The sequence below is a fragment of the Pungitius pungitius genome, chromosome 4 (genome assembly GCF_949316345.1).
Source record: "Pungitius pungitius chromosome 4, fPunPun2.1, whole genome shotgun sequence".
NCBI lineage: Eukaryota > Metazoa > Chordata > Actinopteri > Perciformes > Gasterosteidae > Pungitius > Pungitius pungitius.
Window position 1 is genome coordinate 21,177,641 of NC_084903.1, and position 27,968 is coordinate 21,205,608.

The 27,968-nt window shown below is 48.0% G+C and overlaps 1 protein-coding gene across 7 annotated transcripts; it reads left to right on the forward strand.

Annotated features, from left to right (window-relative positions):
* Positions 1 to 1,336: 1,336 nt before the first annotated feature.
* On the forward strand, positions 1,337 to 27,968 carry tle3b (TLE family member 3, transcriptional corepressor b). 7 transcript variants are annotated; one of them, XM_037455854.2, is made up of 22 exons: positions 1,337 to 1,803; positions 2,397 to 2,604; positions 3,154 to 3,254; positions 3,430 to 3,493; positions 5,270 to 5,314; positions 10,906 to 10,968; positions 11,558 to 11,662; positions 14,993 to 15,031; positions 17,147 to 17,351; positions 18,178 to 18,194; positions 20,642 to 20,764; positions 21,074 to 21,124; positions 21,535 to 21,690; positions 22,418 to 22,553; positions 22,888 to 23,060; positions 23,626 to 23,702; positions 23,802 to 24,051; positions 24,812 to 25,059; positions 25,207 to 25,354; positions 25,455 to 25,605; positions 26,136 to 26,212; positions 26,580 to 27,968. In XM_037455854.2, exons 2-22 carry the CDS (start codon positions 2,581 to 2,583, stop codon positions 26,685 to 26,687), a joined length of 2,361 nt encoding a protein of 786 aa, XP_037311751.2. In that variant the 5' UTR covers positions 1,337 to 1,803; positions 2,397 to 2,580; the 3' UTR covers positions 26,688 to 27,968. The 7 variants fall into 7 exon arrangements, with proteins under 7 accessions (XP_037311751.2, XP_062417826.1, XP_062417827.1 ...); XM_062561842.1 differs by having other exon boundaries at positions 14,996 to 15,031; XM_062561843.1 differs by having other exon boundaries at positions 11,558 to 11,632.

A 27,968-nucleotide genomic window follows, 5' to 3' on the forward strand; every position in this document is an offset into this window, starting at 1 on the left:
CGTATCATTTGCACAAGTTGTAAACATCAATTAGAAAATAATTCCCATTTTCAAATATCCTATTTTTTCTCCTAGCGCGAGTCGCTGGCCGATATTAATTAAACATTTTGTAACATATTCTTCACAGAGTGTAGTTGACGTTTCCTGTTAATTCCCCTGCCGACGTCAACATGCATTTTTTAAAGATTACACGTTCAAAAATAATTTTCTGAGAAAAATAAGCGCAGGACCAAACGTGTGAAACGAGCCCATGTTTGAGCGCGGTAAAAGCTTTGTTTTGCAGCAAATGTTTTCGTGGAGGAGGGGTTGAAGAGGGGGGAATCAAACTGATATTTAGCCCCTACTGGCTTTTTTTTCTCCCTGCTTTTGTTTTATGCAAGGCTCTTTTTACCACATGGTAGTGACAGATTGTTTGAGCTGAAAGGAAAAGCCATTCAAAGCTAATTAAGCAGCCATTCCAGGCACTATTCGCAGGCGGGAGGGAGAGTAGCACAGGCATTTGTCAGCGCCGTACCCAACGTGGGTTTAATTGACAACCCTGCCTCCTGACTGACAGCTTTTCCGCCTCTCGGCCAATCGAAAGGCACGCCGGAAGACAGCTGCGACACCATTGGCTGGAGAGCAGCGAAGAGGCAGGAAGAGGACCCACGTGGGGCCAGGCAAAGAGAGCAACGCTTGATAGGCTGAAATCCGCAAGCGCAGACGTGTTGCAAGCCTACCTAGTGGTGCCGATAGGGAAGCTTGTAGATGCTTGAGGTCTCGTTAGAAATAGGTCGATCAATTGAAGTCAATCAAAGCGCACGGCTGTAGATTAAGCGGTATTCACATCTTCTACACACTTTAGGTCTCAAATAGAATTCTATGAGCTCTCATTTTTCAGGATTTCTCTTTCTCTGCCTCTACTTGAATTGAGAGCAGAAAGTGTGATCTTCCTATTCTAGCTTTTAAACTGTTCAGGTTCGGACTTGTAATTGTTCCCATATTTACGCACATGCAGCCTAATGCTTTTTATGAGAATACATTTGGTTAGTGGGGTTAATTCATGTTTACACCAGGGAAACCCCTCTGAATCTACACCCAGTTTAAAAACGCCGAAACACCGATTGAAACGCACCAAAATATAAATCATTGTCTTTTGTTTTGAACAAGTTGTTGAAAGCGCCGAATGTCACTACAAATTCAAAATGGCGAACGTGTGTGAGGTCACGCATCGTGGGCCTATCAAAACGCCCGTGCGCTGGGCACCCCCACGTGGGGGACACCGGGACGTGATTGGCCAGTGATGCTAAACTCCTCCGAAGAAGCCCATTGGTCAAAGCGGGGCCCTCTCTCGGTTCGTCGTGTCAGTGCACAGTCTGTGTGTGGTACAGCGCGCGACGGAGGAACCGGGTTTACCCACCAGTGAGCTCGTGGTGTATTTCACAACGGCCGACATTTTCACGAGAAAGAGCCGTTTATTCAGCGCAGAACAACGCATTTTGGACTTACCGGAAGACTCGCGTCCTACCGCTGGATTCTAATGGTCTTTTTGAGTTTGTATGCCGTCAACAACTGGTCTCGATCGAGGGGTTTCCAGCGTCCGACCGGACGGAGAGACGCTCTCCGCCTCGGGATCACCTTTTAAAAAGGACTCTCAGGGGGGGCGAAGAAGTGAAGAATACAAACCGCGACCGACATTTCCCCTTCTCGTTCAGTGGTGACGCTTACAAGTGAAGGATAATACCGTTTTTGTTTCTGGATACTACATATTTTTTTCACCTGTGAAGAGAGGAGAGGAGAGGGGAGGAATCCGCCCAGACAAAGGTAAAAAAAAAAGGGCGACATGAGGGGAGCCGCTAACAAGACTCCGTCGCGGTGCGGTTTTATGGCAGCCGACTTTGAAAGCAGCAGCTCCTTGTTTTTCCTCATTTCTTTCACCCCCCCCCCCCCCCCGGATCAGCAGAAACGACCCGTGTGCGTTCTTGTTCCCCTTTGTGGAAGTCAACTCGTTAGAATTATGAGAATCCTAAAGCGTCGAGGTTGAGGTTGTTTAAAATTTTTTTTTAAAAAAGTATCAACTTTGGGATTAATTTGACACATCCGATCAAACACATATATCCGGTATCCATGTTTTTTTTTTTGCTTTATCATCGACAATTATTTCATTTTTTTTAAACATAAAATAAGCAATTTTATGAAATGAAATAAAACTCGTAATGTCCCAATTAGTGTTTTTTCTAAAGCCATTTAATTTTTAATATCGCCAATGAGTAAGCTCCAGTCAGTCCGGTTAAGTTCACGATGAAGCTTGAACTCCTTGCCGATGTTAACACCCGAGGAGCTCCGGCCGCCTGCTGCGAAAGTGCTTCAGCTCCTCAGCCGCCCCTCGTTTTTTTTTTTTTTTTCTGTCCGTGTAGGTTCAAAGGAGAGGCCGAGGAGGGGACTCTCCAGCGTGCGCCTCGCCGCCGAGAACCGGGCTTTGTCCGCCGCCATCCTGCGCGTACAGGGGAGGGGTGGCGGTGATTTACCGCACCTTCACCGGCATTAAGGGAAGGCAAGGAGACGGAAAACACCGAATCCACTCGGGCCAAAGGACGCGACATGTATCCCCAAGGCCGGCATCCGGTAAGTAGCTGCCTCTTTTTTTTTTTTTTTATACCATTGTTTGTAAATTGATGCAAATGCGCCGCCCTTCAAAGTAGCCTAATTAGCTGGTGAGAGTGGAGCTGCTGATCCACACCTTACTATTTATGGTGCGCATCTGCTGCGCCCAGCCGCTTCACTCTGGCGGGAGACAAACCGGGAGCAGATCGGAGCTTTTGGTCCAACTCGGAGGGGAAAGTAGATCATCACCTCCTGCTGCAACCAGACTGCATTTCTCAGTGTTAACCGCTAGCTTTTGAAATCCCACATCGTTATTGTGATTTTTTTTCTTTTCTTCACCCCGACATTACTCAGAGGACACGTGAATCGACCTGCCTCTGTCGCCGCACATGCTGCGTGGAAGCATCTCTTTCCTCCACCAATCAGGGGAAATGTGATAACTGAACCATCAAAACAGGGAAATGTCCCATAATACAGTCCATCGAGAAGCAGGAGGCTAAATTGGGATGTGCAGTTTAACTGTGGTGACGTTATTTACCCCTGTGCTATCTCCTACCTTGCACTTTTCAGGCACCTCACCAGCCAGGGCAGCCCGGCTTCAAGTTCACTGTGGCAGAGTCCTGTGACCGGATCAAAGACGAATTTCAGTTCCTGCAGGCTCAGTACCACAGGTAACCACTAGCCTCCTGTAGACAGTTCCTGGAAAAATAAAAGGAAGAGGAAGCTTCGGTTGTGTTGCAGTTTATCTGCTTCGTGCACGTCCGCGCTAATCAACAATGTCTTTTATTGAAGCTTAAAATAACACAAAACCCCCCTTTTTTCTTCTTATCTGTTCTCTTCCTGAAGTCTTAAAGTGGAGTACGATAAACTGGCCAATGAAAAGACGGAGATGCAGCGTCACTACGTCATGGTAAGAGCAGTCGCCATAAAGCAATGAATCTGATTTAGTGCCGTGTCCTCCCCTTTCAGCCTCAGGTGAACGGTCGCAGGTGGTGCGAGCCCTGGCCCTTTGCAAAGGCCATGTTAGCATTTGCTCTAACCCGGTATTATTGGCTCCCGCTCAGTTTTCTGCTTTCATTGGATAAGAAGGTGCAGGTGGGATGCGTGGCGAGGGGGGGGAGGGATTGTTGAAACTCTGGCAGGGGTCAAATGTCCGACTATTGATCGTGAGGTGTGACGACCCTCCTCCAAGGCTCCAGGGTCCTCTTTGTGACCCTCCACCCCTCCCCCTCCCTAACACACCCGACATGACCCACTGGGGGTTAATGACCGCTCCGCCGGCTTTGTGCATAAATCACAGGGTTTCCCGTATTATTTTTAACTTCTTAACTCGCCCAAGTTGAACCACGGGGTCATTCAGACACGCCTGACACACCTAGGGACTCTCAGCCATGGGGAGAACCACTATAAAGATAATGGGCCAAGGATTGTCAATGAGATCCACGTCACAAAATGAGTGTTGCTTCCTCTGATATCACAATATGGGCAATGGAGGCACAATCTCATGCAGGATATCACTTTGTTGTTCACTGCGATGAACATTTTCCACGACCTACGTTTCCGTGACTTATTTTTGACTCGTTACAGACCAAACGACTCATCCGTCAAGTGAAAAAAAGGTCTGCGTGTGAATCCGTGATTACAGTAATAGTTGCCGACAATAATATCACGGGGTCGGGTCCACTCAGTAACGAGTAATGTCAAGCCTCTACTTAGGCCGCACTTAAAACCATTTTCTGGAAACAACACTTGAAAGCCAAGCTAGGTGCTTGATTTCTATCAAAGAGTAGCGAAGAGGTGAAATCTAAAACATCGCTCGTTCAGTTGGGCGCTCCTTGGGGATCAAATGAATGCCAAATGAAGTACGTGCCTCGATACACACACACACACACACACACACACACACACACACACACACGGTTCTTTCGGCTGCTGCACAGTGTGCCTGCGCACCCCCCCCCCCTCCCCCAAACCGAATAGTGTTGTAACTCAGACCTCACTCTTAGCTTGAGCCTATCAGGTTTGTACTCGACGAGACCAACTTTAACTGAACGCTGCAGCACGTTCGGTTAACCATTATTTTCCCCCTGCCACTAGCCAGAAGGTGGTGGGTGTAGCTCTTAATAAATTGCAGCGTGTTTGATAAACCAAGAGGGACAAGCCGCCCGGCTTTAGTTTGTGTCGGTTGTTGCGCTAACAATCCTTTGGCACCCATCAGCGGGGAAAGTTGTTTTCCGTGGTGGTAATGGCGTTCTCCTGGATTTTTTTTTTTTTTTTTTTTTGAGAAGCTGAACAGTAGCCGGCTGTGGTTTCACAAAGAACATGAAGTTGTCAACCTCTTTGGTTTATGTCAGTGTGTTTTAAAATAGCTCGCCCTTTGTGCCGCAACAAGTATTCAGCTTGTCTATTTTATTGTTTGGGTGCTTGAGAGGAAGGCTGAAAGTGTCATGCCTGTCAAGTGTTTTTTTAATTGATTTTTTGTACTGCCATAAACTAATACATTATCTGTTCCTCATTAGAGAAAAGTCCAAAGTAACTTGGCTTTACTTATTGTGTTGTACAAAATGAGGCTACATTTCTGGCATAATGTCTGACCTGCAAAAGTAACTCACCAAAAAAAAAAAAAAAAAAGTTTTAAAGCCAGCTTTGTCGTGTATTGATGTTTTCTCTTCTCTCTCTTTCACAGTACTATGAGATGTCCTATGGGCTCAACATTGAGATGCACAAACAGGTATGTAGCCATATCAGGGATGGTCCGGGTGTAGCCAAAACAATACTGCCCCCCCCCCCCTCCCTCCAGTGTTTATGGAATACACACCCACTACCTGACCGTAGCCTCTACCCGCATCCTTAAATGACTTTAAGAGGCAAACACATGCTGGCTTCCTGTAGTGAAAATGCTGACAGGCTAAACAACACAAAGGGCACGCTGCCTGATGGGGATGGTTTGATAAGATTAAAGTGAAGTATTTGGCAGGCTGTCTGAGAGGATGTGTTTTTTTGTGTGGTTTGTCCTTCCGCGTGTGTGTGTGTGTGTACATACGCCTGCATTATTCGGTGTCTGCCTCTCCAGTGCCAGCCGGGCTAAAAGCTCATTAGTTCAGCTGCCACCCGGCGCTGGGCATCGGGCTGCAGTGGAGAGACGGTTACAGAGGAATTGGATCGGGGCGAAATAGCTGCAGTTCCCTCGACACCACCCGAGGAGTCATTTACTGTAGTCTGCAGGCATGAAGAGAACAGGAGCGGGGCCGATGCGTTCTTATCCTCGTAGCCATAGAAACGGTGGCCGCGCTTCACATCAGCCTTCTTTGTTGGTTTATTTCCGGGTGATGTTTGGTCATGTTTAGGAATCGTTGAACTGAGCCGTCATGGCTCTTCGCATCCTACAGTCTTCCAACACCAAACGAGTGTGCTCACAGTCTGAAGTGCTGAAACGGTTAATGGAGGTTCTAACCGACATTAATCACTTCCTGTGTCACTTTTGGAGACATTTATTGACTAAATCAAAAAACGAGGAGTGACTGACTCCAACTCTGGAAAATAGTTGTGAGTTGCAGCGCATTGTTTGCTCTGAATCATGAAGTAGCTACCTGAGGCGTGTTGACTAAGGAGTGGGCATGCCGCCTGGCAGGCTAACTTTAGGTGCGGTTAGGATAAGACATCTGCTGCTGCAGAAACTACTGTCTTAGATCCTCTACAAAAGCCAGATTAAACGTGTAAACAGGCTGCAAAACACCTCTGTTTAGCTAAAGAGCTGACCTGAGGCCTTTTTTAGGCAGCCCTGGGAAGCCACATTTTCTATTAACAGAAATTTGCATAATCTTATTCATTTCACTTGAAAGGGGGAATACAGATTACCGTGATCTCAAGATGCCCCTCCTTTTTTTTAAATCTTTATACACTTTTCCATTTTCTCTGATTCCGTCTTGCCTTCTATTTCCCTCAGTCACCTTTCGCCTCCTCAAATCTCCTCTTCAACCCCCTCCCCTCCGCTGTCTGTACCCCGACGATGTGATGTGAGCGATGGCCCTGGTGTCATTAGCTGTGTGATATGATGTATGAGAGTGGGAGTCTGTCAGGAGGGCGGGGGCCCTCAGATCCAGAAGGTTAATGGCATCAGTGGGAGGGGAGCCCGGCCGGAGCAGCAGCAGCAGCAGCAGCACGCTGCACAGTTCATCTGGTGTAGACGTGTCTCGCAGGCGCGTGCGTGTGAGTCTGTGTGCACGCTAACTAGCTGTTGGAGCCACTCCCCTGTTCTTGCGCCTTTTCTGTCATGCACTTTGGGGGGGGGGGGGGGGGCGAAGCTGGCAGTAATGGGTGCATGCCGGTGGCAGTGGACAAAACCAAGGGGGATGGAGACAGGGAAGGAGTGAGAGGCTTCAGGATAAATGGGTTAATCGACTGGCCCTCTCCTGCGCATCTCCTTTTGTTTATCAATAAGCCCGCTGGAGTCGGCGGAGCACTCTGAATAATGCATGATTCCTGCCACCTCCCTCCCTCCCTCCCCCTTCCCTGCCAAACGAGTGTTTGTGATGACATCAGCGAGCGCTAAACAGGCAGCTCTTAGCGGGTCCCTGTTGTTGGTAGGCGGGGAGGGGGCGAGGCCGGGTTATTGGACGCGGGCAGCAACATTACTTCGCTGTTGTATAAGATTCATCGTGATGTGGAGAGATAAAAGAAAACTCACTTTGTGATTGCTGGATTGAGAAAAAACAAACTAACTGGGGGATGGCCACACATACGCACGTGTAAATAAATGCACATAATGCACAGTGCATTATAACCGTTGTCTTTACACCCCCACAGAAATGGAAGTTTCAGCAGGGACATGGCTTCCCCTTTGCTGATGCTGTGCTGGGTGGTTGCTAGCGAGGGGATCTGTGCGGTTGCTGTGGCGGTAATTTGTTTTGACAGTGTCTCTTACGATGGCGAGGAGTGCGGGGTGGAGGTAATCACCCTCGCTTCCTGTCAATAAGATGATTTTAATTAGCGCAGCTCATTAGGCTGCCTCAGCAACAGGCCCCGTTGACTCTGTTTTGGGGTGGAAGAGAAGGGGTCTGGGTTTTTTTTCACTGTTACTGTCCATGTTTATCTCTTGTAGGCTCACCCGCATTTTGGTTTCGGTTCTCTCTTTTGGTAAACAACAGTTTCCATACCCCCTATGTGTGTGCCGTCGTTTTGTTGCGCTGTAGGTAGGCTCTTTGTGTAGCACGTAGCCATCCTTCTCCTCACTTGTTGAGTGAATGAGCGAAAACCTGTGAACGTGCTTAATCGGGAAGTGTCACGTCAGTTTCCTGGATGGAGGAGGATCCTGAAAGAAGGAGGGGAAAAGAGCTTGTGCAAATGAATAATTTATAGAGGATTCCTGGAATTATTTGCCAAGGTGATGATGGTCGACCCGTCTCTAAGCCAAAACAAACTGACAAGAACGCAGACACTCACTCTCTCTCTCTCTCTCTCTCTCTCTCTCTCTCTCTCTCTCTCGGGGGAGCGTGACGAGGTTATTGGAGGCTGTGAGACGTGCTTTATTTTGATAGCCAGGCTAGAACATAAGTTGCACAATTAGTGTCTTGGCGAGTATGTGTGTACTCCGCCAGTTGTGCATGTGGTTCAAGGGATGTGTCCATACACACAACGTGCATGATGATTTAAAATTGAGTGTAATCTGTTGGAAAACAACTCATTTCCATATGCTTCCCTGCAGGAAAAAAAAAACGAGTCTTCAGTTTTGCGCGTGTGTGCGCTTAAAATTGAATGACACGGACATGCAAAATATTCCTCATGCATTTGTAATGAACAAGATACCTCTAAGTGCATCTTTCTTCCTCTGCTTTGGCTGAGGAGATAATTCCCTAACCCACCACCATCATATGCCACTTGGTTACTTCGCCAATTGAATCCTCGTCAGGGACTCTGCTCTCCACTTGGGGGGCTAATGCCTGAAGCGACAAACACCCAAATGGCTTTCAATGCACCATTGGCGGAGGGATGCAATGGAGAGGGAGAGAGCCTCTCCAAGCTCTGGTGCTGCTAGACAACCCTGAGTACCTGTAATTGTGGCGCTGCGGTAAAAAGCTTCGGCTGGCTCAAAGGCTTCTGTTTTCAGTGGCTTTAAGTGATAATAAACTCTTCCCACAGGCGGCCTCTGCCACTAAAAGCACTGTGGAAAATGGTGCCGCCGAAGTGAAGCAGGAGTAATGCAAGAGTGCTGCGTGTCATTGGATTTGATGTGTTAGGAGTATTTTTTTTTTCTGCCAAATGGCTGTGAAAGAATTGTGTAAATAAACCATGTGGCTGTTTTTTTTTTCTTCCCCTCCTGACACGCGTGTGCAGAGCGCAGGGGCTCGATTTGAAACGGAAGGTCAAGATGTAGCCGATAAAGGGAGCGATTCGGTTGACTGCTCTTACGGTTGATGCCCTTGCTTTCTCTTAACTGCAGCTGTGAAATGGACAAAACGAAGAAGAAGAAGACGACGACAAGTCGTTGGATGCAAAGGAAGCGCGTTCCATTTATTTCCTGGCTTATAGGATGTTGATACTTGGCTACATTTCAGAGGAAGTTATGGGTTTTGGGGAATATTGAACCCTCGAAAGAAATCGTAAACACGGCTATCTGGTCCCCCAGCTGGCCTTTCTCAACTCGTCACCCCAAACCAGTGTTGTTGTTTTTTTTAGCACATCACACTGTACAATGCGGCAACAACAACAACAAAAGCTGAGTGCTGGATGTTTTTGGCCTCCCCTGGAGTGGTTCTCTGGGAATCCGTTGGTGGTGATGGGTGGTAACGTTGTTGCTCTAATAGCCGAGTGTATCCGCACACCGCTGTTTCCTACGAGCCCCACGTTGCTCCCCTCGCTGCCATTTCCACAGAAGTGGTGTGATACTGAAACACTCTAATCCCACTGTGTGCCCCCGCTAATGATGATGGTTTATGAGTCTCCGTAGAGTTTCTTCTTTCCCTGACAGGCCCCCTCCTCCCCCAGTGCAGCCCCCTCCTCGCTCCGTTGTCCCTCATTAATTTCCCGTGCCGATCAGATCGACAGGCCGAAAATTCAATTTAATGACCTGCCTCTTTGCTGTGCCTAATATGATTTTACAGGCTGTTCTGGTCAGGGCCCCGGCCCAATTTACATAACGATCAGCCGTGCCAGATAGCGTTGCCCCGGCAACAGAGGGAGAAGGGGAGGAGGAAGGAGGACACAAAGGAGAGTAGTGAGGATTAGCAGGGAGGGGTGTTTGGAGGGGAGGGGGCACAGTACATCTAAGGTCACACGGGAGGTTGTGAGATAATTCCTGACAGGCCAGCAAAGGTCTCCCCTGCTTTTCCTGTCCTCCCTCCTCCAAAATGAAAAAAGGAGTGTGGGGGGGGCAGCACTCACAGAGAGCGCCGCAAAAAGGCCACCGGCTCCTCTTGACCCCCTTTTCCACCTTCCTTCTTTTGTTCCCCCCTTCAACCTTTCACAGTCAAGCAAGTTTAAGGGTGAATACTGGTGGAATAAAGCAGCGCATAGAAAACCAAGGGAAGGACCCCCCCTCCCCCCCTCCTACACACCCCACACCTGCTGGGCGTCCACCCATAATGTCTCTGAATCAATTAGTTCACCCCCCCCCCCCCCCCCGGTTCAGTCAAACCACATTACCTTAGTGTCAAATCAGACTTCCTTTTCACCATTTACAACCCCCTTCCCTGCTCTTTTTATACTGCTTTCTACTTTTGTGTTCCTCTCCTTCCGCTCCTCTTTCTGTGGAAAATACAGATATTAAAAAAAAAAAAAGGAAATGGGTTTGGACAAAATGTCTTGGGACATTCAAGTGCGGTAGGTGGGCAGCGCGGCGTATCCATTTGTCCAAATGTAGCGCTGTAAAGTGCTCTTTGTGCGTCGAGTCCTGCAGTATCCGCTTACCCACCCAGCTAATATTGTGTGGTCGATACCGAAGAGGGCCTCTGATAGATAGAAGCGGAGAGTTAAGCAGTCTGCTTCGGTCCGCCCCACCCTTCTCCACGGGCCGTAATTATGAAGTATGGCCCTCATTACAGTCTCTCCAGACAGATGTTATTAGCATATTTCAGCCTCGTAATGAAATAAGGACTGGGTCTAATGGAGGGAGAGGGGGGGGGGGGGGGGGGGGTACATTTGTTCTAAGGCGGCCCCAAATAAGTGAAGAAATACAGGGTGTATCCAGATTTGTGTGTGTGTTCCCATAAAGGCACACTGTTGTTTTACAGGTAGTGTAAGTGCTTGGTTACAGTGCTGCCTGTAGCACGCAGTGTACAGGAGGGCAATAACTCAATCATCTTCTCCTCGCTCTTCTCCCTACAGACTGAGATTGCCAAACGTCTCAATGCAATTCTGGCTCAGATCATGCCGTTCTTATCACAAGAGGTGAGTGTCACAGCAGCCTGCAGTGCTTTGTTTTCTTTTGTTTTTTTTTCGACAGGAAAGCAATCATGTAAACCATGGAAAGGTTATTAAATTAGTGACTTTAGCAGCACGACCCTACAAAATGGTGCATTGAAATGGATGGAATAGTAAACGGTTTGTCATCCATTAAGACTGCTGCTCTGCAATGTGACTCTGAACATGCGAGGAAGTTTAAAAACAAGCCTGTAAATGCCCTCATCACGTTGCAAAGTCTTCTCTCCTGGATTTCAGTTGAATTCCTTCATGATTAAACATTAGCAACTGAAATTAGTCTTGACAGCTGAATACTTCCATAAGGCTGGTAATAATGATGCTTATATTGTTGATATAAATTCTTAATGGTGGTTGTTGGCGCATTTAATTTAATTGACCAACATCCACCCTTCGCATCCTATTGAATTGACTGAGTTTCTTTTCATGGGGTCTGCTCCCAGCGGGATTCAATTACTTTTGTTCCGTTCTCCAGCATATTTCTGCAGGTAAAGCAGGCCTGGATGTGTGCTAATGAATTCTTCATCATGAATCTAATCCATGTTCTTGTGTCCTGCAGCATCAACAGCAGGTGGCTCAGGCTGTTGAACGGGCCAAGCAGGTCACGATGACTGAGCTGAATGCGATCATCGGGGTACGTGGACTTCCCAATCTGCCTCTCACTGTGTGTATACCCCCTTTTCTTACTTCATTTGACCTGAGGCCAGGGGCAAAACTGCATGCATAGAGGAGGTCCGGCACTCCACTGTCGACTTTTTTAAGCGTGCTACTTTAAGCCCATGGGTTTATTTCACCTTTTCTGCGCCTCTGCTGAAGTGTTGTGTGTCAAGGATAACGTGGGAAAGGGTAATAGATTCAGCAGAGAAAGCGGGGGGGTGAGAAAGGAGTAGCTCAGTGTATTAATCTGCTACTAGTCTATCATCTCTTTCATATCTGTGGCATTTGAACATTCAGACTGAATACAAACTAGCACCCCACGGCCTCCTCCCCTTGTGCAGACTTGCCCCTGTCTCCACTGGTTTATTGTGTTTTTATTTAAGTTTGCAATGATACTGTCAACATGGTGTTCACTGGTGTAATTTGTCTGATTTGTTGGTTAACCATGACCTGTCAGCACGCTGCGAGCAGTTCATAACAGCAGCTGTGCTCTGATTCCCTTCTCCTCAGAGTCAAAGAACGTCTGACATACAGTAACACGGTCCGGGCCGAGATCAGATTATGGTCTTTCTCTGATTTCACTTTGGCTGTGCTTAAAAGGCTCCAGCTAACGGGCTTACCTTTACCTCTGACCCAGCAGCAGCAGCAGCAGCGGCGGCGGGAGGAGTTAGCGAGGTCAGGCCGGGACAAGCATTGTTATTGTCGGAGATTAGCACTGGGGACGTAGGCAGTACTGAACTTTTGTACGGTGTAGAGGGTGATAGATCTAAGCTGTATCCAAACAATGTTGGCAGATAAGGGAGAACTCCTGTTAGTCTGATCAAAACCGCCTGAATTAGCTACTTTTTTGTTGTTAGAGCTGTAACCCGACGGTTGTTTTCATTGACAAATTAACCTAATTGATTCTTGACTATTAAATGCATCTTTCAGTCTATAAAATGTCAGAAAATAACCCAAATGCCCATCAGTTTATTAAAGACCACAGTGTCGTCTTAACATGTTCTTTCTTTTATTTTTCCACCAAGTCCAAAAGTTAAGTTTAGTATCACATAAGACAAAGACATAAGCCACATTCATTCTGTTTGCGTGACTGATTTTATTTTATTTTTTCTCCAGTTATCTTTTGTTTAGAGCAGCTGTAGCGCTCTTTGGGTTAATGGAGGAAAATTGCACTTCCAAAAATCTGTAATTGATCTTTTTTAATTGTAGCCACGACGCTAAGCGCACACGAAATCCACACCGGTGAAATATACTTCTCCTTGATTTTTGGTCTTCCATCTGCTTCTATTTAAAAAGGATTGGCCCAGCCGCTTTATGAGAGCCAGCTTGTACGCAGATGGGTAGCTGACCCTTTTGATTAGCCCTCTGTAGTTAGAGGTTAGTCAGCGGTTAGCTCGCCCCGCTGGTCAGAGGGGTCAAGTCTAATGAGAGGCAGATATCGAAATTCGATTGCGCTAAATGAGCCTGGAGCACAACCCCCAGTTTTCAAGGTAATTACTTCCTGTTTCCTTTCTTTTTTTTTCCCCCGCTTCGTCCAGCCAGCTCAGTGAAACAGGAGGGACCCTGCCATCATTAAGGGTGGGCAGGGCCACACACACACACACACACACACACACACACACACACACACACACACACACACACACACACAATGAAAAAGCCACTTTAATTATAGGGGCGAAGACACATGACAGGTGATCAATCTCCATGTCCCCACAGTGTGAGGGGGGGGGGGGGGGGGGGCTGCTGCGGTCTTCTTGTCATTAACGTGATGTTCAGAGAGCGCCAGACTCCGACAGCTTCCTGCTGCAGCGAGATCATAAAATGGGTTCCGAGTCCAGACATGCACGTTGTATCAAGGTCCCCTAAACTAGCCAGCTGGAGGTAACTGATGAACCCAGCGGGGTTCCACTTGATCCATATTGGAGACTTCTAAGACATAATGTTGACATTTTTACAGAGATGGACACTTTTGGACAATTTTCGCATATTTCGTAGACTGAAAGGATGGATTGAAAACAAATATATTTTTTGTCGCAGCCCCAATTTAAAAAAGCATATTTTCTATGAAAATCACCATTGTAAAAGTACACTCGCCTGATGACGTCATAGCTGCCTGAGATATGACGTCATCAGGACGTATAACCACTTGTTAACGCTTCCCAGAGTAAACTACTAGTTAATATACAGTACAATATGATTATTTTTTTTTGTAAATGTGAATTGCTTCCACTGTTTTTAAACTAGAAAAACAAAAGTTGCCTCCAAGAGAAAGATCCAAACTAGTTTTTTGTCCGACCTGCAATATGTTTTGCATAAGTTCTGACCGAGCCGACACGGGGGTTGCAGTGTGATTTGACACCGGAGCTTTAGCATCGCACTCCTGAAGTCCGCCATTGTACTCTGATAATGTTTAACGAGTCAGTTGCAGGTGGTGTGCTGCTCATCGCCAACCCTTATTCAAATGCTGTGGAACACCCAATGTAAAGTTACACTGCCTGGGTTTTTTTTTTTTTTTTTTTGCCAACAGTGTTCTCCTCTGTCACAAGTTTGCATGTTTTATTTGCATGTGTATATTTACTTTATTAAAAACGGTCATATTTCCATCCAGTTTGAGTGTGTAGGCTTTTTATAAACTAAGAGTGTGCTAATGTACACATGCTGGGACGTATCAGCATCTACACATCTGTCATCAAGTCTGACATGTTAGTTCTGATTTTCACAAACTCCTTTATTCACTTGCACTGGAGACAGAAAACAGTCAAGTTCAAAACGTTTTCCCTTTACTTTGTCATGATTATTTTTATTAAAGTCTTAATTTAATCTCATAGCTCTTATAATACTGTAAATACACCTCCAAACGAAATTATTCAAGTTCTCCTACATTTTACAAGAAGACATTTAAGCACATCATGATCGTTATAATTCCCCTTTGCCCCTAACTCGGCTCATGGTGTAAAGATTGAATGCAGTTCAGTCAATGTAGCCTTTGTTGGCGCTAGCAGCTTAGCTTCGTGCTGTCAGCAGACAGACTGAACAGCACCATGTGTAAATGACTTGGCTGTACCAAATGTTTCAATCTCATTTTGGACTTGCAGTTGTGACAAATGGCCTCTGCGTCATCAATCAACACATTTCATTCTTTTCAAGAAAAAAAAATGTCCATGAATGTGAATAATTTGTTATTTTGTTTACTTTGGACTGCGGATTGCACAAAACGAGCAATTTCATGACATCACTTTATTTTTTATTTTTTAACTTTGTATTGTCTTCTTCAGTTTTGTTGCTTGTGTCATTTCTGGCTGAACCTCTCCTCTTCCTCTCTCCTTTGACTCAGCAGCAGCAGCCGCCTCATAGTGTCTACCCAGCCTTCATGGTCAGTGTTCAGGTTAACAAACAAAGAAAAACAAAGTGTTTTCAATTGCTTGCTGGCAGTCTAACATGTGTCTTTGTGAAAGGGGCCGGTGGGGGGGGGGCTTGGTGTCTTTTTGGAGAAGAAAGCATGTCTTGGGTGTGTTTTGGGGTATTTTTGGCATCCTGTCCTTTTTTTTATGTCTGCTTCTCTCAGGTGTTTCAGATAATGTTATTTCTAGCCCCTAAAAAACACTCATTTCTCTAGCAAAATGATGTAGTCTAGCTCCCCCCCCCCAACTCCCCCATGAAGCTGTCGTAAAGCACAGGATAAGTAGCTAATGTGGCGCTCATTGCCAGACTTATTAAGGCAGCTGGTTTGCGCCGGTGCTGTTGACGCTCGTTCCACCTGACAGTCCGGTTCTGCAGGGAGCCAGCCTCGCCTAGTTAACTTTAATTGCCTGTTTCCTGTGGAAGTTGCCATAGCTGTGGCGGCATTTACACATAATGAAAAAAGATAAGTGTGAAAGGAAGCCAGCGCTTTACTCGTGAATGTTGAATTGGAAGCAATTTTTTTTTTTTTGCTCTCTCCCCCGCGCCACAGCCCTCCCCCGTCTCCCCCCCCGCCCCCTCCCCCGCCCCGTCTCTCCTCGCCTCCTCTCCTCAGCCGTAGCCCGTTAATGAGGCTTCTTGATAATGATCCCTGCACGCTTTTCCTCATTAGGCACACTCAATAGGGACGTCCGTGGCTCAATCCCTCTCTTGTTGTTTTCTCATTCTGCCTCTCCCTCCTTTTCTTGTTCTGGCTGCCCCTCGCTCGCACTCACACTTTTTTTTTTTTTTTTTCTTTCTTTCCACCCACTTTTCCTTTTCCTCAGCAAATAGGCTGCTCGCCACACCAATACAATATCGATTAACAATGCAGCCCTTGAGTTGCTTCTACCCCGTCGTACGAGTTCAGGTCCAGCTCGACATAATGAGCTGACTGAATAATGGCCAGCTGCTAAATAAAGCTTTAAATGTGGTACGCCACTAGATATATACGCTCGTCTAGTTTCTCCATTTTATGTAATGAATGTATGGATGAGGCTATTGAAGTTCTACCCAGCCAGCAGAATAGCAATCATGTTTTTTTTTTTTTCCTTCTTTGGAGAGGCAGTTGATGGATGTGCTAAGTGTTATTTAACCTTGTTTTAAAGCACTTGCTTCCCTCTTGCCTGAGTGGCTATTTAACTCCTGTCTATCTACTAGCTCCTCTCTGGCTGCCTCTCCCCCCCCCCCCCCCCCCCCACACACACACACTTCCCAAGAGGCCGTGGATATGTGTGTGTGTTCTCTCCACTGTGTCTGTTTAACAGCATTTTGCTGGAGGAGCAGGCGTGTTTTGCGTCGAGTGTTGAAAGCTTTCGAGTTTTTTTTGTTGTTTTTTTTGTTCAGGTGTAGACCTATTGATTTCTAACCGAACCAACTGTGACCTAAACTCGCTGGTTTGGGAGAGAGTAAAAAAAAAAAAAAAAGAGCGGCCAGTATCATCGCTGGCGACCAGAGGCGTAAAGGTCTCGTACCATGAATACGGTGGTCCACCCACTCTTTGAAACACTGCAGCAGGGTTCTAATGAGCAGGGTTCTGATGCACCTGGGGGCTCTTAAGAACCGCACTGTCAAGCCTTAACGTCAAATATTCTCTGCTTCCAGCTCCTCCTGATTTGCCGCCTTTTCTATGTTTTCATTCCTTCTGTGGACACTATACTTGTGTTTTTGACTGTTGGTGAAACGTGACCAATCATCTGAATACCTCACAGCCCTGCTTTGCACTGCCATCTTGGTTCTTTGAGTGAAATGTAATAAATAAGCCAGCTAGTGTTTTTAAAAAAAAAAAGTAGCAACGTGTTCTGCGTAAGCACGCTGTGCATCTGCCGCTACGAGCAGAAGGCGCTCTCCCCTCAGACAGTGCGTGAGCTGGATCAGCATGGTGGCAGTCACCGTCAGTCTGCTGTTGTGCATAAATGGTTTGGCCCAGAACTAAATCTTGTCAAAGCCAGCTCTAATGCATGAGTAGAGAGCGGTCACTCACCGATGCACTTCCCAGCCGACCCACTTGTCCTCTGTCTTGTCTCCCCTGCGTTTTTTCTGTTTGCAGCAGCAGCAGCTTCAGGCCCAGCACCTCTCCCACGCCGCCCACGGCCCCCCCGTCCAGCTGCCCCCCCACCCCTCAGGCCTGCAGCCGCCCGGCATGCCCCCCGTGACGGGCGCCGGCTCCGGCCTGCTGGCTCTGGGTGCCATCGGCAGCCAGGCCCACCTGCCTGTGAAGGATGAGAAGAACCACCACGACCTGGAGCACCGAGGTGAGCATTGCTGCCTGGCACACGCGCACACACACACACACTTACACACACACTAACTGCAGCATTTTAGATATAAAAGGTTTTGCCCAAACCTACTTTTACCAGGTGTGTGTGTGTGTGTGTGTGATTGTGGCCTCACTGAGGTTTTGACATGAAAACATGTTTAGTTTGGACCAGCATTAGGAAACAGTTCAGTGTAGAAATACTAACTCCAGATGTTGGAGGGGATTTCATTGCTGAAGTCATTTATTGGAAGTGTAATTCTTAATATTGCTCAAATATAAAAGAATTACAACCTTGTTTGTGCTATGAGAAACAACACACTAAAGTAACAATAACTCCATTCATGTGAAGAGTTTATAAGCTGTAACGTGTTTCTTTTATTGATCAGTTACAAGCCATTGATGTCCTTGTGCTAGTTGGACATTAGCTGTCAAGTCCATTAATAAAAGAGTCATCAAGGCCGCAGTCGTAAACGTTGTTAAATAATTGACGAATGGATTTGCTCCAGATGTCCTAGAGCACTTTTCCAGAAGGTCAGAGGTTAAACATCCTGTCTACTAATAATAAACACAGGCAGGTATTTTTTTTCTTCTCTGCACCGCCAGTTCCAACCCCCAAACTATTCTGTTAAACGCAGACAACAAAACAAAAATGGAAGCGTTGCGGGAAAGTAATCTTTTGGCCGAGTAATAACTGAATAACTGTTATCTGATTTGAGTGCAGGCAGTCGTGGTGACGGCCATAATAATTTGTGTTTTTTTTTTTGCTTGTCTCTCTCCTGGCCCCTCATCTTTCCACTTGCCTCTGAACCATCCTCCAAAAGAGCGCGAGTCGAGCACGGTACGTTGACCCTCCTCCTCCTCCTCCTCATCTGTGTCTCTACCTGGCTCACTGTGTGTGGTGATTAGGTGTGCTTTACGTAGAGTTAAGCCCACTGTTCAATAGGAATCCGTGCTTTCCATGTGGGAAGACGAGAGGGGTTTTTAATGCGGGGAGGGGGTGGGGCGTGCTATAATGAAGTCTGTCCAAATAAGCCAGTGCCTTCTAATCCAGGTGGAAAGTGACTCGGATCACTGGGCGAGGATTATTAGTCTCCTACCTCCTTTTCATTTCAGCACAATTAAAAGCGACTTTGAGTCTTCTTTCGCTCGCCCTTTAGAGGATTCACTGGGTCCCCTAATCTAACCCATTTTCTGCTCTCTTCTTCCTATCTGTCATATCTGCCCCTCTTTCTCGACTCCTTCTCATGTTAAAGTCCCTGTTTATTGGACTGGCTTAAAGATCTCAGTTAACTGGAGCGTAGCGCTCTGTTGGATCTGCTCGGCCAGATTGAGTTCCCATTGACTGGTCATCCTGAATGGGACCACTCATGTCTGAAGGGAACCCAAAACTCCCCCCCCCCCCCCTCCGCCTCGTATGGTGACGAGCGGCTGCCAGTACTGCCTTACCTGATCTCCTAACCACCCTTCCCCATCTCTTCTTTCCACGGCGTGCACACGCAGACACACACACACACACACACACACACACACACACACACACACGCGCACACAGTCTTCCTGTCATGTTGTCTCAGGTCATCTGATACGAGAGCTGGAGGCAACTGCGGGGTTATTGAGTCCAAGCAATCCTCTAAAGGTCACGGGCTCAGACGCACAGACGGGCTGCGGCGCTGCAGGAGATTTCAGTCGGTCGGACAGCCGCGTCGCACCGAGCTCACGCACACATCTCCATATTCTGATCTAACAAGAGGGGATGTGGACATGGCAGAAAGAGCGCCATTATCTGTCCAACCTCAGTGTTTTTATCTTCACACTCTCCTCGGCTAAGGTCCTTTTAAAAAAAAAAAAAAAAAAAAGAAGGAATTTTCAGAGTCGTCTTTCTCCTCCCGTCATTTGCAGTGGGACATCTTCCTTCTCCCTCCGTGTCGGTCTGTTTCTGATGAAGGCAGGCATCTGTTGAGCAGCCTGCCAGCGCTGGCTGGCCGGAGGGATTGCTCGCCTTCACCCCACCGCCTCCCTGTTTGGCAGTGCAACCTCTCCCCCCCCCCCCCCCCCCCCCCCCCCCCACACACACACACACACACCAGTGCCCAGGCTACAAAAACCTCGTTTGCAGCTTCTGAGAGAGTGGCAGCCTGTCCAGGAATTCCCACTAGTGGGGCGAACTCATTTCCACACGGCTCCGCTCTCATGGCTTGCCAAGTTCCTTTCCTGTTGTCTTTCTTATTTTGTCACTCTTGCCTCTTTTACGGGTCTTTTCTCTGCTGGCAACATCCTCTTTGTGTTCTTCACATTGCACTCTTGTCCAGGTTCCTTCAAAGGCCTTTCTATTTCCTTCCTTCCTTCTTTTTTTTTTTTTTTTTTGTTCCATTGTGGTTTATTGTCATGAACCCGCGGCGTTGTTTTCTGGCATTGAGTCACAGAGCATGCGCCACGGCCACACTCGAGGGACCGGAGTCCCGGACAGTCACGTGCAGTCTCATGGTGGACATATTTTTGGTCACTCGTTTTATTTCACGGGGCGAACACACAGTCAGGAATGTAAGCTGCTTGGTTTTGAATTGTTAACGTGGCTCCGAGCGTGTCCCGGACCAGGTCACCGCGAATGGGGTCTACAAGGGGATTAGATTTCAGCGCGTGTACACCAAATATCCCACGCCGCACTCTGCTCCCACCTCACATTTCCCCTGCAGCTCTCCTCGCTCTGCCCCGCGTGTCACCTTGCTCGCGAGTTCATGCCTTTTGTCTTCCGGAGGCGCTTTGTGGGTTTGCTCAGCTGCCTCGCCTGTTACCTCCTTGCTCCGCTGCCTTGGCAGCGGCGGCGGCGGCGGGACTAAGCTGTCCCAGAATCCTTCGTCTGCACCTTCTGCCCCGGATCAGCCCGGCTCGGTGCAGGAGCACTTGTGTGTTTTAGCTTTACAGTCAATATTGTCACTGCTCTGCCAAAAAGGGGGGGGGGGAAAGGCTGCGAAGCCGTGCCTGGACTTAAGCGCAGCATTTCGTTTCCGGCTGCTCTGGGTTCAGAGGGACTTGCCTCATTAAAGCTGACACATATTCAGTTGAATGAGGGTCACGCGCTGTCGGGGCATTGTTTAGGCTTTTTATTCATTCGTTTATTCATTCAAGAGTCACTCTGTTAGTTACTTCATGTCAGGAGGGCTCCAAACCGGGTTGGATCATGTTTCCGATGCGCTACGTCGAGGATGCGGAGACGCAAAAGTTGAGCCTCACTCCGAAGGGAACTGACTTCGTCTTGCTGCATGTTGTTGTTGTTGTCGTTGGCAGAATAACTCGGTGTCGCCGTCAGACAGCCTGCGGGCGGCGAGTGAGAAGCACCGCGGATCTTCAGATTACAGCCTCGACTCCAAGAAACGCAAAGTGGACGACAAAGACAGCATGAGCCGATATGTGAGTGTTTATTTGAGGCTGTGGGCGGGATCCCGAGCTGCTTTCTGATTGTACTTGTTTACTACGTTGGGCTTTCTCACAAAAGTGTCTATTTGGTACACTTTTAACTGATTAATTCCCATTTCATTCTAAGCTAGAACCCTCCTTGATTCCTTTAAAGAAATCTTATTTTTTTTACATCATTTTTAATTAATTGCACCTTCAACTAGAGCCGTGTTACACAACCAACGTTTCGCAGGAAACGCTAGTTGTAATTATTGGGAAATAATGAAATGTAACGTCAAGCATGTCACTCCTCTTGTTTTCCAGGACAGCGACGGAGACAAGAGTGACGACTTGGTGGTGGACGTCTCCAATGAAGTAAGCCTTTTGTTTGAACTGAGCCGCGAACGCTGCAGACCAAACACGGCGCTCTTTGGCCATGCGTCTGTCGAATTTTTTAACACCTTTCCGCCCCCCCCCCCCCCCCCAAGCCTTGCCAAAAAGTCTGTCATAATATTGGTTGTGTGAGTGTGTTTGTGCGCTCAACTTGTTGTATTTCTTTGGCTATTCATCCAGAAAGTAATACAAAGACAAAAAGGAGTGACAGGTGAATGAAAAGTGTGTGTGTGTGTGTGTGTGTGTGTGAGCACAGGTATATTTATCTGTGTTTGCACAGGAGGCCCCGGTTTGTTTGACCTACATGTACATGCCGGTGTGCTTTCCTCCGCTCTGTTTGCTCAGTCTCGCTCTCTCTCTGTCTGCGTGTGCGTTTTTTTTTGACCCTGCAGGACCCGGCCACCCCTCGAGTCAGCCCCGCTCACTCGCCCCCGGAAAACGGCCTGGACAAATCCCGCGTCCTGAAGAAGGACGCCGCCCCCAACAGCCCCGCCTCCGTCGCCTCCTCGGGCAGCACGCCGTCCTCCAAAGCAAAGGACCACGCCCACGTGAGTGACACCACGGAGACAGGCCTGGCGAAGAAGATGAAATATGGGTAGGGGGGGGAGAGAGGGGGCTAACTGACAGACTAAAGGGCATTTGTCAAGTGGGGGGTCTTGTGTGCAGGACTAATGCGCAGGGGGGGCTTAGCACTTGGCCGCCACGAGGGGCTTGAAGGGCCAGAGATGCACTCTCGTGAAATAAAACCCTGTGGCTCAGTCCTCTCAATCTCCTTTTTATGGCTCACCCAATAAATGGTCATTTCTTCCTGGGCCCGAGGCTATAAATAACCCAGAGACACAGCAGCGAGGGAACTGCTGTCTCTGTCTTTTCTTGCTCCGCCTCATCCTCTCCCCGTTTCCCCCCCCCCCCTTTTAATACCCAAGCTCTCGCTAACCAGGCAATCCTCAATCATCGGTTTTACATAAACCATTTCTCTGAGGATTAGGATGGACTTAATGTCCACATCACCAGCCTCCACATCTGACACCCAGACCCCCTCCATTCCTCAGTGTGTGTGTGTGTGTGTCCAGACTAAGACTTCCACTCCTCTTACTCTGTCTGCAAAGAAAGATGGATCAATTGTGTACGGGGTCACCGTGTTGTTTGCCCGGTCGCCCTTTACGGCCGTGAGCCGACTCTAATGAAGTGTCTGCGTTAGATGGGATTACCTTGAGTCAGATTGAACCGGTGTTTTTCCGTCACCCGGAGATTAAAGACTACTTCTGCCTTTAGAACGACAAGTCGTCCACACCCAGCCTGAAGTCCAACACACCGACTCCGAGGAACGAGGCGCCGACGGCAGGGACCAGCACCACTCCGGGACTGCGGCCCCTCAGCATGGGCAAACCGCCCGGCATGGAGGCCTTGGGTATGAGAACAGCTCCGCTTATACCTCACCAAGGATGCGCAACGTGTGCATTACCTCGAGTTAATAATAAATTAATCAAAATTAAATGGAGCCTAGTGATATGCGATGGCCATGTGATGTTTTATAGACCAGACAATGAACGAAGAAGCTTATCTTCAGAGGAATTGAGGGTAGAATAATGATTAGATTGAACGTTTATTCATGACCTTGGAAATGAAAAAATCCATTAGCCGTAGCTCTGGAGCTTTTGATCGTATCACAGTATCTGTAATGAACCACAGTTTTCTGTTTTCAGACGTTTCCTTTCATTAATCTCTCTCTCTCTCTCCTCCAGCTGCCCCGGCCCTGCGTACACCTCTGTCCATTGCGGGTTCCTACGCCTCCCCGTTTGCGATGATGGGTCACCATGAGATGAACGGGTCCCTGACCAGCCCGGGCGTCTACCCAGGTCTCATCTCCCCACAGATGAGTGCAGCTGCTGCAGCCGCCTATGGACGCTCACCGATTGTAAATATTTCAGCTTCCATGTAGAATTTATGAATCCAAATGTGCTCCTCTTCACATATATTTCATCTGTTTTGACACTAAAACCATCCCCCTAAACTCTGTGTGAATTATCCTCCGCAGCTGTAGGTTGTAGAATCTGTTTGCAAAAACCACTTTGAGAAACTTAAGCATTATTTCCGCAACTCATTGTGAATATTTCTGCTTGGCTGGCTGCGGCTTGTTATGTGTATATAACGAGATGGTGCAAAGACGGCCTAGCTCTTTGATGTCGGTTAGTTAGCATTCTGAAGGCTTTTAAAATAAAATGCCTCTCCGTGTTTGAGGATCTTCCAGGCGTTCATTAGCATTAGCAAGCGGGGTGTTGTAGCCTTGTGTAAAGCTTCTCTGTATGCGGCGATGCTGAGTCTGCGCCTTTCAAGGGATTTGCCTGGAAAAGATGGTTGTAGGGTCCCTCGGGGCCTTAGCAGTTAAAGTGCGGCATACATTCTAATTAGAATATAAGCTTAGTCTAGTTCATCTTTGCATGTTATTGCTTGTTGACTCCCGGTTGTTTTTGGTCATGCAGGCGGGGTTTGACCCTCATTCTCACATGAGAGCTCCGGGCCTGCCCGCCAGCCTCACGTCCATCTCTGGGGGGAAACCGTGAGTATCTGGACTTTTAAGGATTTAGCTTAATAACGAGCGAGCGTGCAGGCATCCGGGCTCAAACTGACCACACTTCCCTTCATTTGTCCCCTGCAGAGCTTATTCTTTTCACGTTAGTGCCGACGGTCAGATGCAGCCCGTGCCCTTCCCTCCAGATGCCCTGATTGGCCCGGGCATCCCGCGCCACGCTCGCCAGATCAACACGCTGAGCCACGGGGAAGTGGTGTGCGCCGTCACCATCAGCAACCCCACGCGTCACGTCTACACCGGCGGCAAGGGTTGTGTCAAGATCTGGGACATCAGCCAACCAGGAAGCAAGAGCCCAGTGTCTCAACTCGACTGCCTGGTAGAGAACTTCTCCGTTCCTGTTTTTTTTTTTTTTTAATTGATTTGTTTTTATACAAAGAGTTTTAGATCGGTTTTATTAATGCAGATGTTTCAGAAACAAAATGCACTCATTTCACGGGGTGCCTGCAAGCGGCTTCCTTTATTCCTATATTGTTTTTGAGCATCAAATCCTGACTCCAGATCCCAACAGACAGGGGATGTGAGTAATTCGGCAAAGCGTCTCACTGCCGTGCTGAAATAATCCTTGGTGAGAGAAAGAGCGGCTGCTGAGTAATGACGTTCTGATTGGCTGACCCCGGCCTGCCACTACGCAGCTCATTACTTCCTCCCAACTGCCTCCCATTTCTCATTTCGATACTGTGGCTTCATGCCATTCAACTCGTGTGGCCCTCGAAACCCTTAAGGTGCGTCCAGAGTGCAGTCGGGTCTTATAAAGCCGTCGGTGTGCTGCTTTAATCCGGCCAAGAGCCTCCACGCTCTTATTGATCTGTTTTTCCTGCTCTCTTGGAGCCCGGCCAACAGCTGCTGCCCCACGCTCTCCCCCTGCCGCTCTCGTTAAAGCCGACATCCACATCTTCACCGTAACGCAACAAAAAACACACTTGCAGCGGCCTGACAAACTTCACTTGTCAAAGAACGGCTCCCCCCGGAGTCTCAAGTAGGGACGGGGGGTGGGGGAGGTGGGGGAGGTGGGGGATCGACGTGTTTTACGTTTCAAGTGACGCCCCCGATGGTGACGACTCGCGTCTGCCTTCCAGAACCGGGACAACTACATCCGCTCCTGCAAGCTCCTGCCCGACGGCCGCACCCTGATAGTGGGCGGCGAGGCCAGCACGTTGACCATCTGGGACCTGGCCTCCCAGACGCCGCGCATCAAGGCCGAGCTCACCTCCTCGGCGCCGGCCTGCTACGCGCTGGCCATCAGCCCCGACGCCAAGGTCTGCTTCTCCTGCTGCTCGGACGGAAACATCGCCGTGTGGGATCTGCACAACCAGACCCTCGTGAGGTCGGTGCTTTCTGTTGTTCTGACCAATTTGGGTTTGTTTGAAACGCTGACCGAGAGATTGAGGCGCAGCTCATGGTGTTGCAAGAAGAAGAAGAAGAAGACGGACGCCTTCGCCCTCTGTTTCTGACCTGATGCTCTGCGTTCCAGGCAGTTCCAGGGCCACACAGACGGAGCCAGCTGCATCGACATCTCCCACGATGGCACCAAGCTGTGGACCGGAGGGCTGGACAACACCGTCCGCTCCTGGGATCTGAGGGAGGGCCGACAGCTCCAGCAACACGACTTCACCTCGCAGGTAACAAAAAAAAAATATGACCACATCTCAGGTGTCGAAAGACACACAGAATGAGCCGTCCTTTTGGTTTTAAAAACCAAATACTGTTTCCTTGGCGCAGATCTTCTCGCTGGGCTACTGCCCCACTGGAGAATGGCTGGCGGTGGGCATGGAGAGCAGCAACGTGGAGGTGCTTCACCACACCAAGCCCGACAAGTACCAGCTGCACCTGCACGAAAGCTGCGTCCTCTCGCTCAAGTTCGCCTACTGTGGTCAGTGACTGGCTCCACTCGTGACAACATGCGCATTTCAATTTGCTTCCCCGGCGCGCGGCGCTGTGCCCGCTGGGCAGACCAGCTGGCGTCGAGTCGCAGACAAATGAGGCCTCGCTATCGGCTCGCTCCGTTTTAATTTCTCCTCACGAGACCCCCTCAGCAGAACTGGTTAATTCAAACGACACTCGCTGCTTCGGGGGCTCTCGCTGCCGCTAATTAAATTATTACCCAACTAGTCAGTTGGGTAATTAATCGGAGGGTGATTTAAATAATTATCGGAGGGGAAACAGTGAGTCGTCTTCATTATGATTGTTAATGTAATGTAATTTACCCCCCAAAATACGTTTTGTCTCTAGTTAGCTGATGTCGTGGGTTAGAGGCTTGCTGTGACTCTATTCCAAGACATAATGGGACGGCCTTTTGAATTTGACTCCTGGTGCATTTTAACATCCGCTTGGACGGCTGCGTTGGCGTGAGAAGGAATCTCCTGCATGCTGACCTCATTCTCGTCTGTTTGATGTTTGCAGGTAAATGGTTTGTGAGCACAGGGAAGGACAACCTGCTGAATGCCTGGAGGACTCCTTACGGTGCCAGCATATTCCAGGTAACCATAACACCCACACAAATAATAAAGGTACCTTCATGTTCCTAAAACAATAAGGGAAAGGGATTTCACAACCAATTTAAACGGTAAATATGTAAAACACCAGTGTGACTATTGCCAAACGTATCGGTTTATGAGCATTAGTACTTTTCCAATTAGCATATGTTGGAATGGACAGAAAAATAATCGCAGACAAATCTGTTTATTTTTTAATAAAATGTCTCCGGAAACCAGATTGGCTGCATGTGTGGTGCAACAAGGCATTTGTGCTAATTCAACTGTAAACGTAAACACACCAAACTGCCCGCTATTCATCAGGCGAATCATGGCGTCCTCCTCGGATTAGTTTCTTTTCTTACTTCCACAGTCGAAGGAGTCGTCCTCCGTCCTGAGCTGCGACATCTCGGCGGACGACAAATACATCGTGACAGGATCCGGGGACAAGAAGGCCACCGTGTACGAGGTCATCTACTAGAGCGGGAGGAGGCTCCTGGTGGCACCGATGAGAGGCGTGGACCACGCCGCGCCGACATGAAGCACACGGTGGGGATCGATGGAGCTGTCGACAGAACGATGCCCGTGCTGGAAAGAAGGTTTTCTGTACTTTTTTTTTTTTTTTTTTTGGGATACACATTTTTGTGATTTTTTTTTTTCCTCTGCCGCCCCTGAGAATATTTGGGTGCGACCCGATGAAGCGGCGCTTCATTTGAGAACCTCGCCTCCCCCAGACGTCCTGTGAAAAGTGTACATATCGGATTAAATAAAAAGACCCTTTATATATATTATAAAATATATATATATATATATTTTCATGTCCTGGGTGTACTTGTGATCAATATCCCACTCTGTCTTATGCCTTGATATTTGAGTGGGAAAGCAGAACATAGGTTAGAACTTTTAAACAATTTTATCCTTGATTTTCTTAAAGCACATCCTCCGAGCCGACCTTTTTTTTTTTCAGAAATCAAGCCGAGGAGCATGACACTTGTAAGTAGGACGTTCTGTGGAGTTTTTTTAAAAGGCCTTTTTGTCACAGTGCTCTTACCGGACAATGGATACGTGGAGTCCTCTGACTCCGGCAGAGACTCGGCTGGTTTGGACCACTGTGGGACGGAGCGGGACACTGATTCAGGAAAAGAAATGGATGTAAATTTAATTCCTATTATATAACGAGAGACCTTTTTTTTTTTTTTTTTAAAGTGTACTGCTCTGTCTGTGCCGTCTCCCTGTTTGTTTTACCTTGTTGGATTGTGGGAGATGGGGGGGGGGGACGTTTCGTGTTTGGCTTAACCCTTGGACCTCAGTTGGCAGCAGGCACAAACTGAATGAAAATGTGCTTTTTGCTAACTCGACTCAATGTGGATGTTGAATTGCACCGTTGATTCCTTGGCGACGGGGAGACTAAACTCAAACGGTTCAAGCTGCACTATTGGAATCCTTCTGCCCTTTTTGTATCTTATCGATGTTCCTGGAATGTTTGGTTGGCGGTCGCGAGGACGCAGGAAATGGCACTTAAAATGTAAACACAAGTCATTGGAGCGTCTCCCCCCCCCCGTGACGACCGCGTGACAACAGCAAGTAACCGGGCTGTGCTCCGTGTTCCTGAGACCTGCGTTTCCCACAAAAGAAAAAAAAGATGTAAAGGAGTGAAAGGAGCGGCCCCCTGAATCACACCAAAGTATGTAGCAAATGCTGTTCGGCACTGAAAAGACGTGTACAGTTGTTAATAAATCAATAAAACAGTTTTTGTAGAAGG

Bases quoted from the DNA above. Each gene is read 5' to 3' on its own strand.
- tle3b (XM_037455854.2), top strand. From the start codon at position 2,581: ATGTATCCCCAAGGCCGGCATCCG. The intron at 3,494-5,269 runs GTAAGAGCAGTC...TCTCTTTCACAG, and splicing joins TGCAGCGTCACTACGTCATG to TACTATGAGATGTCCTATGG. The intron at 22,554-22,887 runs GTATGAGAACAG...TCTCTCCTCCAG, and splicing joins GCCCGGCATGGAGGCCTTGG to CTGCCCCGGCCCTGCGTACA.